This window comes from Podarcis tiliguerta (assembly GCF_965153285.1).
Source record: "Podarcis tiliguerta genome assembly, chromosome: 12".
Classification (NCBI taxonomy): Eukaryota; Metazoa; Chordata; class Lepidosauria; order Squamata; family Lacertidae; genus Podarcis; species Podarcis tiliguerta.
The window spans coordinates 57,178,421-57,198,822 of NC_139545.1; the positions used below are offsets into that span (position 1 = coordinate 57,178,421).

General features: G+C 46.7%; 1 protein-coding gene across 3 annotated transcripts in view; it reads left to right on the forward strand.

Moving 5' to 3' along the window:
• Positions 1 to 20,402, forward strand: part of MYO1G (myosin IG) — a 96,817-nt gene that overhangs the window by 69,062 nt on the left and 7,353 nt on the right. The window contains exon 22 of one of the 3 annotated variants that reach the window (XM_083406167.1): positions 19,595 to 20,093. The exons of 1 other annotated variant lie outside the window; for it this stretch is intronic. In XM_083406167.1, coding sequence (XP_083262293.1) covers positions 19,595 to 19,751 — 157 coding nt within the window. In that variant the 3' untranslated portion in view covers positions 19,752 to 20,093. Of the gene's footprint in view, positions 1 to 19,114; positions 19,417 to 19,594; positions 20,094 to 20,402 lie in introns of those variants that run through there. One more of the 3 variants, XM_083406168.1, reaches the window with a different exon arrangement.

Below are 20,402 nucleotides of genomic sequence, written 5' to 3' on the forward strand. Positions count from 1 at the left end.
TATTAGCGGCTTAGATCAGCTGTTAAGCGGCTTAGTGAACATCTGTTAAGCGGCTTAGGGGCTTGGGAAAAAGGGGGGAAGGGAAAAAAAACCCCAGGAATCGCAAGACATTTTCGTCTTGCGAAGCAAGCCCATGGCAAATTCGTTTTGCGAAGCACCTCCAAAACGGAAAACCCTTTCGTCTAGCGGGTTTTCCGTCTTGCGAGGCATTCGTCTTGCGGGGCACCACTGTAATTTGATTTTTCCAATACAAAGTTATAAGAATCCAAATGGATATACAGAGATTTCTCTGAGTCTCAGGACTTCCCTCCACCCTTTCCCCGGAGTCCTGATTTAAATATTTAAAACTGCATCTTCTTCCAAACTCAAACTTTTATGTCCATCCGTATTGTCCGTGGTAATTGTTACACTACACACGAAATCAAAATCCTGTCAATGTCTCAATCTACTTACAGGGGTCTCTTAAATAACTTAGAAATTTTCCCCATTCTTCTGTCAAGTTTTTGTCCTCTTGGTTCCAGAGTTTTCCAGTCAGCTTTGCCATTTTGGCATAGCCCATCATCTTGGCTGGCCATTCCTCTGATAGGGAGTCTTTCTTCTTTCCATCTCTGGGCTAGTAGCATCCATGTGGCTTTTGTTCCATACATAAAAAGTCTTTTCTGGACTTTTGGAATGTCTATACCTGTATTTCCTAATAAAAAAGCTTCTGGTTTTTTTAATCACATTTTTTTCCATTTCATTATATATCATCTCCCAGAAGGCTTTTACCACCTTACAGGTCCACCACGTATGTAAAAGGGTACTTTCTTTTTCTTACATTTTCAGCAGGTATTTATACGTGTCCTATACATGTTTGCCAAGTCTGTAGGAGTCAAATACCACTGGTACATCATTTTCATATAATTCTCTTTCAAAATATCAATGCCGCGAACTTCAGGTCTGTTTTCCATAACTTTTCCCAATCTGCCATCTGAATATTATGTCCCAGATCCCTTGCCCAGTGTTATCATTACCGACTTGACCTTTGTACAGAAATTTTTCTTAATGTGTATTCAGGAATCTCCTTTCTCGCCATTTGAATTCATCGATTGGGGTCCTACTAGGGCTGTCTTTAGCATATCATAGAATCATAGAGTTGGAAGAGACCACAAGGGCCATCGAGTCCAACCCCCTGCCAAGCAGGAAACACCATCAGAGCACTCCTGACATATGGTTGTCAAGCCTCTGCTTAAAGACCTCCAAAGAAGGAGACTCCACCACACTCCTTGGCAGCAAATTCCACTGTCGAACAGCTCTTACTGTCAGGAAGTTCTTCCTAATGTGTAGGTGGAATCTTCTTTCTTGTCGTTTGGATCCATTGCTCCGTGTCCGCTTCTCTGGAGCAGCAGAAAACAACCTTTCTCCCTCCTCTATGTGACATCCTTTTATATATTTGAACATGGCTATCATATCACCCCTTCACCTCCTCTTCTCCAGGCTAAACATGCCCAGCTCCCTTAGTACGCTGCCAGGGTACAAAGATCCGTCCAGTGGCCCCTCCCAATTTAGTTTAGCCCCCAAATTAACTTTTATTATCCTTATGTCAGACACCACGATTACGCCTTATCTCTTGCTTACGAAAGAAGGGAGGAGAAAGAAAGAAACTTTTTAATTTGTATTTACAATACAATTATACTCGTTGAGTCTGACAAGCGCTGCCGTTGTAAATGACAAGCGCCACCGCTAATGTGGTGTGTCTTTGGTAAATGAGCACACAGAGTCGAAAGTCCTTTAGTGAAACAGTAGGTAAACATTTCAGTAATACCTAGGTATATATGTATTTTGTTTTTCTAGCTTGACCGAAATTATTTATTATTTCATAACAGGTAGATACAGTCATACATCGGGTTACATAACAGGTAGATACAGTCGTACATACTTCAGGTTGCGTTTTTTCCGGTTACAGATGCGCCAAAACCTGGAATTACAGGAACGGGTTACTTCCAGGTTTCGGCGGTTGCACATGCGCAGACGTGCTAAATAGCGCTTTGCATATGCGCAGAAGCGCCGAATCACAACCCGCGCATGCGCAGATGCGACGCTGCAGGTTGCGAATGTGCCTCCCGCATGGATTACGTTCATAACCCAAGCGTCCACTGTAGTTAAGAACTTAGGCGGTTTCAGCAGTGGGTGCCTGGCGCCCCCCAGAATTCGGCGCCCAGGTGCCCCGCACCCCTTGCACCCCCGGGTAAAGACGGCCCTGGGCCCTACCCTCTGGAGCAGAGGAAACAAGCTTGCTCCATCTTCCATGTGAGAGCCCTTTAGTTATTTGAAGACGGCTAAGCTTTTCTCCCTCTTCCTCAACGCTGGAACGTGTGGACATCCCCTGAAGTTGACTCTTGGAAGATTCAGGACAGAGAAAAGATAGGCATTCTTTGCACAGTTAGACTATGGAACTCCCTGCCACATGAGGCATTGATGGCCGCCAACCTGAATGGGTTTAAAAGCGGAAATCCGTGGAAGAAAAGGCTATCAGTGGCTGCTAGTCATGGTTGCCCCATTCTGTCTCCACTCAGAGGCAGCATGGGAATCTCGGGTGGGCTGTTGTCCTCCTTGCGTCTCATTGGCCACTGGGTAGGCCTTTGACTTGATCTCCAGGGCCCCTTTTAACTCCCCAGTTCTTAATACCTGTTTTCGTTTTGCTGCCCGGTGTTCTGGGGACGCAGCTAGAATTCGAATCCTGCCCTCGTAATCTTTCGCAGCGGTTTTGGGTCGCCCGCAAAGATGCGCCTCTTTCCCTCTCTAAAGCCAGAGCAGGAAACCTGATTGCCCCACTTTGCAGATGCCTGGGACACGGTTGCTAGGGAACTGCCAGAAAGCTCATTAACAGCTGAGATTAAGCAGTGAGCCTGGAAGGAAGCAGAAAGAGAAAGAAAGAGAGGTGAAGAAAAGAAAGGAAGGTGTCAAGGTGAGGGAGGGTGAAAGGAGAGAGGGAGAGAGAGAGGAGGGAGGGAGCTCTCACAAGCACTGAAACTGCATTGGGGTCCTAACCAGTGCGATTTTATTTATTTCATTGCATTTATATCAGACCTTTCCCCCCCAAGGAGCTCAAAGTGGCATACACGGAGGGTGTTCGGATCCTGCCTGCAGGTTGGCCACTGTGAGAACAGGCCACTGGCATGATGCGCTGGCTGTTTCTCTCTGTGGCATGTGAGATGGCAAGCTGTAAACACCCTCCACGCATTTGCGTGAGTGTGCACTCAAGGCCAGATGCGTCCGTTCCGCACGCAGAGGTTTTTATTTCAGAGCACAATTCAAAGTGTTGGTGCTGACCTTGAAAGCCCTAAACGGCCTCAATCCAGTATACCTGAAGGAGCGTCTCCACCCCCATCAGTCTGCCCAGATACTGAGGTTCATTGAGGGCCTTCTGGCGGTTCCCTCCCTGTGAGAAGTGAGGTTACAGGAACCAGGCAGAGGGCCTTCTTGGTGGTGGCACCCGCCCTGTGGAACGCCCTCCCATCAGATGTCGAGGAGATAAACAACTACCTGACTTTTAGAAGACACCTGAAGGCAGCCCTGTTCAGGGAAGTTTTTCATGTGTGACATTTTAATGCACCGTATTTTTGCTCTATAAGATGCACCAGACCACAAGACGCACCTAGTTTTTGGAGGAGGAAAACAAGGGGAAAAAAAACATTCTGAATCTCAGAAGCCAGAACAACAAGAGGGATCGCTGCTCAGTGAAAGCAGCAATCCCTCTTGCTGTTCTGGCTTCTGGGATAGCTGCGCAGCCTGCATTCGCTCCATAAGACGCACACACATTTCCCCTTACTTTTTAGGAGGGAAAAGTGAGTCTGTAGAGCAAAAAAAACGGTATTTTCAATCTTTGTTGGAAGCCGCCCAGAGTGGCTGGGGAAACCCAGCCAGATGGGCGGGGTACAAATAATAAATTACTATTAATATCTGTGGCATGCGAGATGGCAAACTGTAAACACCCTCCACGTATTTACCAGATAGGCCAGATACGTCTGTTCCGCACGCAGAGGTTTTTATTTCCAAGATGTTCCGCGGAAGGAGCAGAGCCCAGGAGTTTTTTATCTTCTTCGGGTGGACAGTGGCTTTGGAGCGAAGCGATTCCCAAACATCAAACAGGCTGCGCTCTGAACATGAAGCAGCGGGAGGTGGCGATGACTTGGCAAGCCCAGTTTGATCCTCAAAGCTGCTAGAGGATCAAAGTCACAAGGGACTGCCAAGTCATTCCAACTGATTCATCCGAGGGTTTGCTGTTGGCACAGACCAAAAACCTGCAGGTGTAATCTGGGGATGTGGGCAGGCTTGATGCAATTCTCTCACTGCCCTCGCGAGTTGCAGACAGAAGGCCTCCGGAACACGGATTGGTTTGGCCGCGTATCCCTTCAGAATATTTCTGTCCCACCTTTCTGCATCGAAATTGTGAAGAGGGCTCACAAGGGTACAATGAAAATGGCTGCAGTGGTACAGTACAGAGACAGTGCGGTGCAGTGGTTAGCGTGCTAGACTATGGCTTGGGAGAGCAGGGTTTGGATTCCTGCTTAGCCGCGAAGCTCACTGGGTGGCGAGCCTAGCTGAGAACGAAAGAAACGCCAAAAGCCAAACCCCTAATAAAACAGCAATAGAACAATTAAAATGATTACTTTCTGGAACGAAGTCTTTTTTTAGACAACCAAGCAGAAATATTTCAGGTTCCAAGGGTATATCATCGCCTAACAAGAAATAGTGTTCAACCTTTTAACTTCTATCAAGATTATAATAGCTAATAACTGGTGGGGGGGAAGCATATCTCCTACTATATCTGAATGGATTGAGAAAATTTGGTTCATTGTTACTACCACTAAGCTAACGTATTGCAAAATAATTCATATCAACCAGCCTAACGTGCTTATGGGAAAATGGGCATTTTGGGGCAATGTTTTGGAACAACAAGCTCAAGGAAAATGCCCAACCTTAAGTTGTTTCCAATCTGCCACAATTGTATTTATTAATGTCCTTTTATCTTTGGTTTAAAGGGATGTGGGTGGCGCTGTGGTCTAAACTACTGAGCCTAGGACTTGCCGATCAGAAGGTCGGCGGTTCGAATCCCCACGACGGGGTGAGCTCCCGTTGCTCGGTCCCTGCTCCTGCCAACCTAGCAGTCCAAAAGCACATCAAAGTGCAAGTAGATAAATAGGTACCGCTCTAGCGGGAAGGTAAACGGCATTTATGTGTGCTGCTCTGGTTCGCCAGAAGCGGCTTCGTCATGCTGGCCACATGACTCAGAAGCTGTACACCGGCTCCCTCGGCCAATAAAGCGAGATGAGCGCCAAAACCCCAGAGTCGTCTGCGACTGGAGCTAACGGTCAGGGGTCCCTTTACCTTTACATTTCTCTTTGGTTTATGCTGTTTATTAATGAACGAAATAACATAAAATAATTACAGCATCCTCTCCAACATCCCACTGAAGAAAATCAGCACCCATGTCTTTAGGCGCCATGCTCTTGTGCGAGTCGGCTGTCTTGTGTGGGGCCACAATGCCGAAAGTCGCGCAAGCTAGCTGACTTGCACGAGAGCCTTGCACCACCGCAAGCAACCGTTGGCTGCCACCTCATATTCCTCCCCAAGCTTGGCGGGATATCCCAGGATCCTTTTGGAAGCTGGGACATTCTTCTGTAATTCCAGGATGTCCTGGGAAAATTGGGACGGTTGCAGGGTATGTTGCAGCAACCGTCACGAGCAGAACAGGTTGTCTGCTTTCAGCACGGGTGAGAAAGCTCAGATCTGCAAGGCTGCTGGTGGCTGGTGCTACCAACCACGCCATCTCCAGCAGTGGCGTAGCGTGGGTTGTCAGCACCCGGGGCAAGGCAAGTAATTTGCGCTCCCCCCCCCCCGCTGCACTGTCCCTCCCCCAGATAGTCCCTCGCTCTCTCTCCGCACCACACCGCACGCCTGGCACCCTCCCCTCCACAGTGGGCGGCGACCCGGCGGCTCGGATCGGATTCGCGCAGCCAGCACTGCAGTGAGAGAGATTGAGTGAGCCAGGTAGGGGCAGAGAGCTGCGAGTGCGAGCGCCCCCCCCCCAGATGTTGCGCCCAGTGCGGCCGGGGCCCCCCCCTGCACCCCCCACGCTACGCCACTGATCTCCAGGGCAAACTTGGTGCTGAGCCTTGAAGCCGTGTTGTATCTCTGCAGCAGCTGCAGAGGGCAGCTTCGTTCTCCCATCCAAAGCCGCAGGTCTATGAATAGTGCAGTGGAATGCCATAAGGGCCCCTTTGTTCACCCCGGTGGCATGTGAGCTGCCTGGGGCTGCTTGCTCCCAGTAGCATCTGGGCTCCTGCGGTTCCTTGATCTGCTGGGCTCCTCGGTCGGGGCGGCTGCTTCCTTGGACACAGAGGAGAGAACACCGGTGGGTCCTTGCAGACAGGTAGTAACATAAGGCGGTGAAGGTCCTGTGTGAATGTCTGGAGATGGCTGGAGGATGGATGGTGGCTAACAGATTGAGGTTGAATCCTGACAAGACAGAAGAACTGTTTTTGGGAGACAGGAGGCAGGCAGGTGTGGAGGACTCCCTGGTCCTGAATGGGGTAACTGTGCTCCTGAAGGACCAGGTGCGCAGCCTGGGAGTCATTTTGGACTTACAGCTGTCCATGGAGGCGCAGGTCAGTTCTGTGTCCAGGGCAGCTCCATCTGGTACGCAGGATGAGACCCTCCCTGCCCGCGGACTGCCTCGCCAGAGTGGTGCACTCTCTAGTTATCTCCCGCTTGGACTACTGCAATGCGCTGTATGTGGGGCTACCTTTGAAGGTGACCCAGAAACTGCAACCAATCCAGAATGCGGCAGCTAGACTGGTGACTGGGAGCGGCTGCTGAGACCACATAACACCGGTCTTGAAAGTCCTACATTGGCTCCCAGTACGTTTCCGAGCACAATTCAAAGTGTTGGTGCTGACCTTTAAAGCCCTAAATGGCCTCGGTCCAGTTTAGGGGGGAAATCCATCCAATAAACATTAGATGATCACCAGGGCTAGCTGGCTAAATTAGTCCTATTTGGGCCAGCGAGGAAACCAGGGGAAAATTAACTGTGGGATCCCAGAGCGGGTAATCTTCATAAAAAGGGGAGGGGGAGGGAAGGAAGGGGAATAAAAGATCAGGCTAAGTTCAAATTGAAAACCAGGTGGAATAGCTCTGTCTTGCAAACCCTGCGGAAGGAAGTTAAATCCTGCAGGGCCCTGGTCTCATGAGACAGAGCATTCCACCAGGTTGGGGCCATCACTGAGAAGGCCCTGGCTCTGGTGGAGGATAGTCTGACTTCCTTAGGGCACTTTGTGGTTGCAATAAGTCGGCGGTGTGGAAAAGGAACTCTTTGCATGCACAGGTGCCCTGTGCTGGCGGGAGTTGGCATTCAAAGAGCCGTAGCTCTTGGAAGGCTGGCCCAGATTAACCCCTTCCTCTCTTAACAGCTTTGGGCTCCATCTGTGAACCTATACTTGAGCACTTAATGCTCTGAGACCCTGCTCTCTCTCTCTCTCTCTCTTTTAAATAATATTTTATTAAGATTTTCCATAACGTCACAAAAAGAAAAAAGAAAAATACAAAAATAATAAAGAAAAACAGTTAAAAACAATTCAATTTTTCATAACATATCTTGCATTTGCTTGTTTCCTGGACCTCCCCTCTTTGTATTCCAATTCAATTTATTTATTCAGCAAATCCTTTCCCTCTTTACTTTATCCTTATCTTGATCTTAATATATTATACTTTTGAATTTTCACCTGTTAACATTCCGTTTTTACATATTCCTTCATACCGTTGTTACTAAAAACCCCTTAACCTCAATCCAACATCATTCTAACATCCATTAATTTTATAATATTTCTGTAAATAGTCTTTTAATTTCTTCCAATCTTCCTCCACCAACTCTTCTCCCTGGTTTCGGATTCTGCCGGTCATTTCCGCCAATTCCATATAGTCCACCACCTTCATCTGCCATTCTTCCAGAGTGGGTAATTCTTGTGTCTTCCAATACTTCGCAATGAGTATTCTTGCTGCTGTTGTAGCATACATAAAGAAAGTTCTATCCTTCTTTAACACCAATTGGCCAACCATGCCCAGGAGAAAGGCTTCTGGTTTCTTTGGGAAGGTATATTTAAATACCTTTTTCATTTCATTATAGATCATCTCCCAGAATGCCTTAATCTTTGGGCACGTCCACCAAAGGTGAAAGAATATACCTTCAGTTTCTTTACATTTCCAACAATTGTTATCGGGCAAATGATAGATTTTTGCAAGCTTGACTGGTGTCATGTACCACCTGTATATCATTTTCATAATATTCTCTCTTAAGGCATTACATGCCGTAAACTTCATACCTGTGGTCCATAACTGTTCCCAGTCAGCCATCATCATGTTATGTCCAACATCTTGTGCCCATTTAATCATAGCAGATTTTACCGTTTCATCCTGAGTATTCCATTTCAACAGCAGATTATACATTCTTGACAACTTCTTAGTTTTGGATTCCTCTCTCTCTCTCTCTCTCTCTCTCTCTCTCTCTCTCTCTCTCTCGTGCTCCCCATCCCATTGAAAACACAAGAGGGGGAGGATTGCAAAAGACAGATGTCGTCGCCCACCGCAGGGCGGAGTGGAAGGAATCGATTACCCAGTCTCTAAAGACTCAGGTCAAGTCTGGGGGCTGTCAGAGGTCGCCTTCCAGATGGCGAGACGTGTGTCTCGAGAAAAGAGGGGCGGCTTGCTTTGTAAGGTGAGAAGCTGGCTCTCGAAGGAACTCCCCCTTCGAGGGGGCTCAATGAATCAAAGCACCGATCCCACCCAAAAACCCTCGCTCAGAAAAAAAGGGGCGTCCTACAGAGCTCTATTGTACACTTCCCTGCTTGGGCGCTCCCTGCAGCGCTCAGCAAGCCCACCAGCCCAAAGGTTTATGGCAACGTATATTATCAAGCAGAAGGAAAAAAATGAGGGAAGGGGATACGATACGATATTGTCATTGTCCCATACAGAACAACGAAATTGAAAAAAATCTACATCAGACATTCAAAAACCAACAAGCCAGCTATCCCAGCCCGGTTAGCCCCCTAAAAACTCTGATACCCCATAATTAAATACAATATACTCCCATAGAGACTACCTTAAAGGTAAAGGGACCCCTGACCATTAGGTCCAGTCATGGCAGACTCTGGGGTTGCGGCGCTCATCTCACTTTATTGGCCGAGGGAGCCGGCGTTCAGCTTCCGGGTCATGTGGCCAGCATGACTAAGCCGCTTCTGGCGAACCAGAGCAGCGCACGGAAACGCCGTTTACCTTCCCGCCGGAGCGGTACCTATTTATCTACTTGCACTTTGATGTGCTTTCGAACTGCTAAGTTGGCAGGAGCAGGGACTGAGCAACGGGAGCTCACCCCGTCGCGGGGATTTGAACCGCCGACCTTCTGATCAGCAAGTCCTAGGCTCTGTGGTTTAACCCACAGCGCCACCCGCGTCCCTAAAGTATAGTAGTGGTTGCATTAAAGAAAGCATCAAAAGACAAAGGTATGAGTGTGGATTGATCCAATATAAATCCACCGCTAATTATTGTGTCAATGAAAAAATGGCAAAGTATGTTCACACGAGCACACACAAAAAACCCCACCAGCTGGGAGAGACACCCTTGCACTATAGTGCAACAAAACCTGGCCCACACTTCTGTCTCTGCTCCCCAGTGGTGTAATTTTATTCTTTCTGCAGCGGGGTCCCTCTCTTCAGTGCCCTAGAGCAGGCATCCCCAAACTCGGCCCTCCAGATGTTTTGGGAGTACAACTCCCATCATCCCTAGCTCACAGGACCGGTGGTCAGGGATGATGGGAGTTGTAGTCCCAAAACATCTGGAGGGCCGAGTTTGCTTGTGCCTGCCCCAGAGTCACTCATCACAGAAGGGGAGCTTTCAGCCATGGTGTGGAGCATAGCTGTCAACTTACAGATTTGAAAATAAGGGACCCGCAGCCTCGAAAATAAGGGATCAGCAGCCAAAATAAGGGATCAACCATTACTTTGATAAAATACATATTTTGTTGCATGCAAATGGCTTTAGATAACTATTAGGTCCATAAATTACCATATAGCATATATTCAACACAAAAAAAAAAAACAATTTGTTGTTGACAAAGCACAGCTGGACATAGAAAGGGCCCCATTACCTTCAGTAGCTTATTTAAGGGACATCGTCAATAAGGGACAGCAGCGGGACATGGCACTGGGATAAGGGACTGTCCCGCCAAATAAGGGACGCTTGCCAGCTATGGTTTGGAGTCAATCAGAGTGCAAGGAGGCGATTGGGCCGCTGAGGACAGGCTCCTGGGCCCCCTCGGAAGAAGGCGTGAGCTGAAAACGCTGAGAAGTCATTCTGGATGCTCCAAAGCTAAGCGCTTAGGAATCCCGAAAGCACCAGGTGCTTCCGTTTTCAAGGGAACAGGGTTCGAATTCTGCTATGTGCAATGGGACAACTTACATCACTCCAAAATAAGATATCAGAGCACTCAAAATTGCTTGCCCGTGGATGTGCACAGAAAATAGGCGATCCAGCTGAAAGGCAACTGCTGGGAATCTGCGCTGAGCGTTGCAATGCATCTTAAATTACAATTGTTGTGTAATTATAAGGTGGTTGCATAATCTCTGCAGGGGTCTGGCTGGGACGGGGCGTCGCTGCAACTAGGATTGTTTTGTTATGTTCTTCTATTTGTTGGAGGCCACCCAGAGTGGCTGGGGCAATGGAGTCAAGTGAGCAGGGTACAAATAACAAAATTATTATTATTATTATTATTATTATTATTATTATTATTATTATTATCCTGCAGCACTTCTGAATTTTCTTCCAGACTGTTGCTGCCCCCTGAGGCTTCCTCCTTCTCCCCGATCTTGAACCAAGTGGCAATTCACCTCCATCTTTCTACAGTGGTGCCCCGCAAGACGAATGCCTCGCAAGACTGAAAACCCGCTAGACGAAAGTGTTTTCCGTTTTGGAGGCGCTTCGCAGGACGAATTTGCTATGGGCTTGCTTCGCAAGACGAAAATGTCTTGTGAGTTCCTGAGATTTTTTTCGCTCCCCACCCCCTTTTTCTAAGGCACTAAGCTGCTAATAGCCTTTTAGCAGCTAATCCGCTAATCCCTTAAGCCTTTAATAGCCGCTAATAGCCGCTAAACCGCTAATAGCGCTAATCCGCTAATGGGCTTGCTTCGCAAGACGAAAAAACCGCAAGACGAAGAGACTCACGGAACGGATTCTTTTTGTCTTGCGAGGCACCACTGTATTTGGTTCCTCACCATTGAGGGCCGTTGGTCCACCCTGGTACTTAAAATAATAATAATAATAATAATAATAATAATAATAATAATCAACCTGCCTTGGGATGACACTTCCAGGTCCTCGCCTTCCAACATCCTGCTGCCATATTAGGACAGCAGGAAGAACCATTTGGACCCCGTTGCCATGGTTCTTGCTTAGTGCCCAGTTGCTGTGGCAACGGTTGGCCAGGAAGAGACGGGTTTAGACGTGGGTTAAAACGATCTGCTCCGTCTGCTGAGGGTGGGGGAGTGGATTCTCCACCACAAGATGCGTTTCGGGATTTTTATATATTTTTAAAATTACATTTATATCACACCTTTTCTCTCCAAAGGAGCTCAAGGTGGGAAAAAAATGGTAGTCTCACACACACCCCACCCCTATTTAATTCCCACGACAACCCTGTGAGGTTGGTTAAGCTGAGAGGCAGTGAGCCTCATGGCTGAGTGTGGCTTCGGACCCTGGTCTTCTCCCAGGTCCTAGGCCGAGACTCTAACCATTATGCAATACTGTCTATCTGCTGACTGGTCCTTCTTGGGTACCAACATCATGCTTAAGCAAGTAGTCCAGGGGTCAGCAAACTTTTTCAGCAGGGGGCCGGTCCACTGTCCGTCAGACCTTGTGGGGGGCTGGACTATATTTTGAGGGGGGAAATGAGCTACCGTATTTTTCGCTCTATAAGACGCACCAGACCACAAGACGCACCTAGTTTTTGGAGGAGGAAAACAAGAAAAAAATATTCTGAATCTCAGAAGCCAGAACAGAAAGAGGGATCGCTGCGCAGTTAAAGCAGCGATCCCTCTTGCTGTTCTGGCTTCTGGGATTGCTGCGCAGCCTGCATTCGCTCCATAAGATGCACACACATTTCCCCTTACTTTTTAGGAGGGAAAAAGTGAGTCTTATAGAGCAAAAAATACGGTAATTCCTATGTCCCACAAATAATCCAGAGATGCATTTTAAATAAAAGCACACATTCTACTCATGTGAAAACACCAGGCAGGCCCCACAAATAACCCAGAGATGCGTTTTAAATAAAAGGGCACATTCTACTCATGTGAAAACACGCTGATTCCCGGGCTGTCCGAGGGCCGGATTGAGAAGGTGATTGGGCCGGATTCACCCCCGGGCCTTAGGTTGCCTACCCTATGTTGGCATAGATCGACTTGGGACGTCCCAGCTCCACCAGTGCCGCAAAGATGCTGAAACAAATATCCCCATGTTCAGGGCAACAGGCAGTAATAATAATAATAATAAATTTTATTTATATCCCGCCTTCCCCAGCCGAAGCCGGGCTCAGGGCAGCTAACAACAATAAAACAGTGCAAAAGTACAGCACAAACAACACTCTAAAATCATTCAATTATAAAATTAATTAATTCAAGCCACTGGAGATCAGGACCTGTTTACCCGGCTCAGTTGGCAGAGCGTGAGACTCGAGGTCCTGGGTTTGAATCCTTCGTTGGGCAAAAGATTCCAGCATCGCAGGGGGTTGCAGAAGACCATTGTGGTCTTTTCAGCTCCATGATTCTCTGATTTAATACCATTCAAAGCAAGCACCCTGCAGTGCAGACCTCCTTCATATAAACCAGGGTTTCCCAAACTTTTTTTCAGGACAGGTAACATAAATTCATCCCCAGTGCCCCCTATCCTACAAAAATATAGCTGACAGATAAATACCGTATTTTTCGCTCTATAAGACGCACCAGACCACAAGACGCACCTAGTTTTTGGAGGAGGAAAACAAGAAAAAAATATTCTGAATCTCAGAAGCCAGAACAGCAAGAGGGATCGCTGCGCAGTGAAAGCAGCAATCCCTCTTGCTGTTCTGGCTTCTGGGATAGCTGCGCAGCCTGCATTCGCTCCATAAGACGCACACACATTTCCCCTCACTTTTTAGGAGGGAAAAAGTGAGTCCTATAGAGCAAAAAATACAGTAAGTTTTCTTTCTGTTTCTTTTCCTTTCCATCTTTTTTCATTTTCTTCCCCTCTTTCCCCCTCTTTCGCCGCTTAATCGTCTTTCTTTCTTTTCCCCTCTCTCTTTTTCTGCTCTGTGTTTTTATTTAGATCAGCTTCTCGGTTTTGATAAGAATATATCCAATATTAATCATTGTATTCCCCCCCCCCTCCGAATTTTGATAAAATCTGTTCAGAATAGCAGCTGGGGCGACCCACCCAGGAAGGTAATAACACAGAGCAAAATTTGAACCGGTAACTTTTATTTATTTATTTTTTAAATAGTATTTATTAGAAGTTTTATAGTTACAGAAAGAAAGTATGAGAGAAAAAAAAGAAAAAGCAATAAAATATTTTTTTTAACAAACAATACATCAAAAATAGAAAGAAAAACAGTACATCATAACAAGAAAAAAACACATTTAAAAACACATCCAAATTCCATATCTTTATCTTTCATTTACTTATTTCCTCGACCTCCTCACACCTCCCTTTTTTGTATTCTAGTTCAAATTAGCTAATTCAGCAAATCCTTTCCCTCTTTCTCAATTTTTGTTCTATAATTAATCTTAACACAATCTAACTTTAAATTTTCCACTTTAGCCCGTTAACAATCAGTTTTTGCTCAATTCTTTATAACATTTCTGCTAAAACCATATAGCTTCATTCCAGCATTCTTCTAACATTCATTAATTTTGCAATATTTCTGTAAATATACTTTGAATTTTTTCCAATCTTCTTCCACCGACTCTTCTCCCTGGTCTCGGATTCTGCCAGTCATTTCCGCCATTTCCATGTAGTCCATCAGCTTCATCTGCCATTCTTCCCGGGTGGGTTGAACCGGTAACTTTTAATGGCACCTTTATTCAGCATCCAATTAAAATGATTTAGTTTACTTAATTAGAGGGAAGTGATGCACTTGAAACAGTGATAGCCTGATTGTCATTCGTACCCCACAACACTTCCCTGAAACACCCCCTTACCTCTTAGTGCTCCCTAAATTATGCCACCACCTTATTTGGGAACCACTACTACAGTGGTGCCCCGCAAGACGAATGCCTCGCAAGACGGAAAACCCGCAAGACGAAAGGGTTTTCCGTTTTCAGAGGCGCTTCGCAAGACGAATTTCCCTATGGGCTTGCTTCGCAAGACGAAAATGACGAAAATTTTTGAGTTTTTTTTCTGCTCCCCAACCCCTTTTTCTGAAGCGCTAAGCTGCTAATAGCCTTTTAGCAGCTAAACCACTAATCCCTTAAGCCTTTAATAGCCGTTAATAGCCCTTAAACTGCCAATAGCGCTAATAGCGCTAATCCGCTAATGGGCTTGCTTCGCAAGACGAAAAAACCGCAAGACGAAAAGACTCGCGGAACGGATTCTTTTCGTCTTGCGAGGCACCACTGTATAGGTGAACAAACTGAGGAGACGAATTACCGTACATTTCCCCAGGCAATAATAACTGGAGCGATGTGGTTCCCTTCACCCTTGTTGAACTCGCTTTTCTGGGGGTGGGTAACCTCCGCAAAACAAACAATTACCAACAGAGAATATTGTTGTGTTCGGCTCCTAACTTAAGGTTACCAGATTTTTTTTCCAGTGAACCCAGGGACACTTTTCAACTTCAATGTATTTTGTATGGGAACTGATTTGTAAATCCGGGGATTGTCCCCGGGAAACGGGAAACCAGGGGTCAGCAAACTTTTTCAGCAGGGGGCCGGTCCACTGTCCCTCAGACCTCATGGGGGGGGGGCTGGACTATATTTTGGGGGAAAATAATGAACGAATTCCTATGCCCCACAAATAACCCAGAGATGCATTTTAAATAAAAGCACACATTCTGCTCATGTAAAAACACTAGGCAGGCCCCCTAAATAACTCAGATATGTGTTTTAAATAAAAGTATAAGTATTGGGTGGGTCAGCAAACATTTTCAGCAGGGGGCCAGTCCACTCTCCCTCAGACCTTGTGGGGGGCCAGACTATATTTTGAAAAGAAAGAAAGAGAATTCCTATGTCCCACAAACAACCCAGAGATGCATTTTAAATAAAAGCACACATTCTACTTGTGTAAAAACACCAGGCAGGCCCCACAAATCACCCAGAGATGCATTTTAAATAAAAGCACACATTCTACTTGTGTAAAAACACCAGGCAGGCCCCACAAATCACCCAGAGATGCATTTTAAATCAAAGCACACATTCTACTTGTGTAAAAACACCAGGCAGGCCCTACAAATAACCCAGAGATGCATTTTAAATAAAAGCACACATTCTACTCATATAAAAACATGCTGACCATCCACGGGCCAGATTTAGAAGGGGATTGGGCCGGATCCGGCCCCCGGGCCTTAGTTTGCCTACCCATGCCTTTTTTTTCCCTTTTCTTTTTTTTTGCAAATTAAATTTTTATTGATATTACATATATTTACATAGGAACAAATACAAAATTCATAGCATAACCTACGCATATCACATCAAATCCACAAATCATAAATATAATACAAAATTCTTTTAGGCTCTGCCGAGCCTTAGACTTCCTTCCACACTTTTGGTAAGTATCGAATAAATTTTACAATCTCGTATTTTGTCTCTTTTATTCTATATCATTTGCTGTTAGAGTTAATTCAACCCCGCCAGTGTTGTCTGGAATTTAGTTCCAAGATAAGTCAGATATTTATTCCAATTATCATGAAATTTCTGTTCGTCTTGATCCCTTAGTCTTCCTGTTATTCTAGTGAGCTCGGCATAATTTATCACCTTAACCTGCCAATCACTTGCCTTATCCTAACAGGGAATAGACCCATTAGCATCCCACTGCCAGGACCAGGTGGAGGTGGGAAGCTCAGGCTGGTTTTCTTCAATCTGTTTTGGAGCTTTCGAAGCTGAGAGAGAGAGAGAGAGCAAATGAACGCCAGCCTGCCTTAACCTCTCCAAAAATAACCTCACAGGGCTCAGATGGGGGTTCCTCCTCCTCCTTGGACTGCTCCTTTGCAATAAGGGGGTCAGCAGGAGCAGAATAGGGGGGGTGCATCACCCAGAGGAATTTTGTAAATGTGATGTGATCCACAAAGCCGCTGCTTCTTCCCATCCGATCCCCAACCCCAGCACTTTAGGCAGGGCTGTCTTTAGCATATGCGCCGCCGGGGTGCGAAGATCCGCCCGGCACCCCCAAATTTAGTTTAGGCGCCCCCAAAGGTGTCAAAGGTGCCGCTGACCCCGCTGTCGCATAGCAGCTCAAGACAATACATAGCATAATATTTTGATGGAAGAGTTAATTTTGCGTGCACGGCGCTGTTGAGAATGACAAGCGCTGTCGTTGAGTCTGACAAGCACCGCTGTTGTGAATGACAAGCATCGCCACTAATGTGGTGCGTCTTTGGTAAATGAGCACACAAAGTCAAAAGTCCTTTAGTGAAACAGTAGGTATATATTTCGGTAATACATAGGTATATATGCACCATATTTTTCGCTCCATAGGACGCACATGACAATTAGACGCACCTAATCTTTAGAGGAGGAAAACAAGGAAAAAAATATTCTGAACGAAACAGTAGATGTATGATTTTTGTGGTTCATTCTGTGGCCACAGACATGATATGTGATTTGACAGTGAGTTTGGGGTAGCCCAATGCAAAAATCCTGAGGATCCATGTGGATCCGTGCTTTGTAACCACATTTTTGCACCATTGCGGCCCCACGAAACAGTGGATGCGTGAATGTTTTGCTGCAGGCTGTACCCATGGACATGCTATGTGATCTGATGGTGAATTTGGGGTGACCCAATGCAAAAATCCAGAGGATCCATGGGCTTTTACCTCCCCCCTCCCAGGCAGCCTCCTTTATCTCTAGCATCCCTTATCTCTCTCCTGATCCCACCGATCAGCTGCTTCCTTTCAACACCCCCTTCCCTCTTGTTTGCCTTAGTGTCTTTTCCTTAGCTGGAGCAGTTTTTTGCTCCTCCTTTTCTTCTAATTTCTCTCCTCATTGCTTGTTTTTAGTATTCTTGTCTCCTCTCCTTGCAAGTTCACTGTCTTTACCCTCCCATGGCAGCCTCTTTTACCAGCAGCCTTATCTCCCACCTGATCGCTTGCCGACTTTGTTTCAACATCCACTTCCCTCTTTCAAAAAAAGAAAAAAAGGGGGGAAGCATGATCTGCTTTTTGCCTCTGGGCAATTCGGCTCCCGGGACCACGCATTTGCTCTATAAGACGCACAGACATTTCCCCTTACTTTTTAGGAGGAAAATACGGTATTTAGTTTTTCTAGCTTGATGAAATGGGACGCTGGTGGCGCTGTGGGTTAAAGCCTCAGCGCCTAGGGCTTGCCGATCGAAAGGTTGGCGGTTCGAATCCCCTTGGCGGGGTGCGCTCCCGTTGTTCGGTCCCAGCGCCTGCCAACCTAGCTGTTCGAAAGCACTCCCGGGTGCAAGTAGATAAATAGGGATCGCTTACTAGCGGGAAGGTAAACAGCATTTCCGTGTGCGGCTCTGGCTCGCCAGATGCGGCTTTGTCACGCTGGCCACGTGACCCGGAAGTGTCTTCGGACAGCGCTGGCCCCCGGCCTCTTGAGCGAGATGGGCGCACAACCCTAGAGTCTGTCAAGACTGGCCCGTACGGGCAGGGGTACCTTTACCTTTACTAGCTTGATGAAACTTATTTATTATTGCATAACAGGTAGATAGTTATGAGCTTAGGCGGTTTCAGCAGGCAGGTGCCTGGCGCCCCCCAGAATTCGGCGCCCAGGTGCCCCGCACCTCTTGCACCCCCGGGTAAAGATGGCCCTGACTCTAGGCCTCATCCTACCAGCTCCCCTATGCAGGAGTGCCAACTTAGCCCCTCAGCTATGGCCGTGGGTGCCCGGGGCTGTGGGTGCATGGCCTTGGCATCGTAATTTGTGGGTGCCCGGCCCCTTCATGGGGAATTTTGTGGGTGCTTGGGCACCCAGGGCCTCAGGGAGTTGGCACCTTCAGCACTCTGTGCACTCCAAATTTCCCCATTCTTTCTTTTCATTGTCAATTCACACAAACACACAGGCCGTAACCCCGACTCCTATCTTACAACGTAATCTCTCCTGGTTGGGACCATTTTTCACCTGTTTTGTGTGATGTTCTTGTTGTGCCCTTCACCCTAAGGTGGGTTACGTTAAAACGCAATGCTGAAAACAGTTTGGCGTAGGTACCATCTGATTCTCCGGCGGCAGGATCCGTCTTGTGGTTTGGGCTAACAGGATAATAGTCAATAAAAGTGCTTTTTAAAGAAATGGTTTGAAGCAACTTACAATCACAGAAATGAAGCGAGTCTTAAAAAGATTCAGGCTGAAGCAGGGCATCCTAACGAGGAACGGCTAAGGGAGCTGGGCATGTTTAGCCTGGAGAAGAGGAGGTGAAGGGGTGATATGATAGCCATGTTCAAATATATAAAAGGATGTCACCTAGAGGAGGGAGAAAGGTTGTTTTCTGCTGCTCCAGAGAAGCGGACACGGAGCAATGGATCCAAACTACAAGAAAGAAGTTTCCACCTAAACATTAGGAAGAACTTCCTGACAGTAAGAGCTGTTTGACAGTGGAATTTGCTGCCAAGGAGTGTGGTGGAGTCTCCTTCTTTGGAGGTCTTTAAGCAGAGGCTTGACAACCATATGTCAGGAGTGCTCTGATGGTGTTTCCTGCTTGGCAGGGGGTTGGACTCGATGGCCCTTGTGGTCTCTTCCAACTCTATGATTCTATGATTCTATGATCATGCTTTTTAATATCTACATGCAGCCGCTGGGAGAGATCATCAGGAGGTTTGGGCTGGGTGTTCATCAGTATGCAGATGATACCCAGCTCTACCTCTCTTTTAAATCAGAACCAGTGAAGGCGGTGAAGATCCTGTGTGAGTGTCTGGAGGCAGTTGTATGATGGATGGCGGCTAACCGATTGAGGTTGAATCCTGACAAGACAGAAGTACTGTTTTGGGGGGGACAGGGGGCAGGCAGGTGTGGGGGATTCCCTGGTCCTGAATGGGGTCACTGTGCCCCTGAAGGACCATCATCAAGGATGATGATTCCCATCATCCCTGACCACTGGTTCTGTTAGCTTGGGATGATGGGAGTTGTAGTCCCAAAACATCTGGAGGGCCAAGTTTGGCCATGCCTGACATATGGGGGGGGGGGAATAAGGCCCTCCAGTATGTTTACACTTCCAAAATTTACTTAACGCATTTTTATACTTCTCAGCCACTTTTTACATTTGTGTTTTAAAGACAGTTAACTTTTTCATACTTCCCAGGAAGCAGTTTGAGCTCACCGACGCTCAGATTTTGGCTCTTCCTTCCCCGTGTTTGCAGGACTAAGAGGGATCTCCGGGTTCAGGTCTCGGACTGCATTCAGCTCAGCCTCCGCGGACGGAAAAAATTGGTCTCCGTGGAGACGCGTGCAGAACAGACTACGCCCGACTTCGCCAAGAGCCGCGATGGCTTCGTGCTTCTCTGGCCGAGGAGATAAACACTGGTCAATTTTGGAGGACAGGACTTCATCCCAACAGCCCCTCAACGGAGAGTAAAAATAATCACCATCAAGGCAGCTGTGTTTTAGAATCATGCTGCTTGGACTGCTAGTGTGGAGTAGGAACCCTATCAAACAAAAGGAAAGAAGTACCTAGCCATAGATTCTTTCCTTCATTCTCTCTTTCTTTTTTTAATACTTTATTGACAATCTTATACAACAAATATAGTATATATCTTCTTTAACTGGACATGAGTATAAATATTACAAACAAAACAACAACCATATACAAGGCATACCCCTTTTGTCAACAAACAATAAACTTAATTTATATTTCTACTACCTCTTGTTTTCTTCTCTATTTATTAACATGGATTAAAAAACAAAAAAAAACACATAAGGGGACTTCCTATCGTTTCCTTCGTTCTGTATGCTGATCTGCATGGTAAAACTTGAAAGCCTCCTTATCGCCGCATTCACGGGACAGAGCAAGGAAGGTTCGTCAGTTACTCTGACACTCTTGCCGATGGTGACATCATTCCTCCTTGTTTGGGGTGGTGGTGGAGGGAGAATCCTTAAGCCACGCTTAAGGGCCTTCTGGCGGTTCCCTCACTGTGAGAAGCCAAGTTACAGGGAACCAGGCAGAGGGCC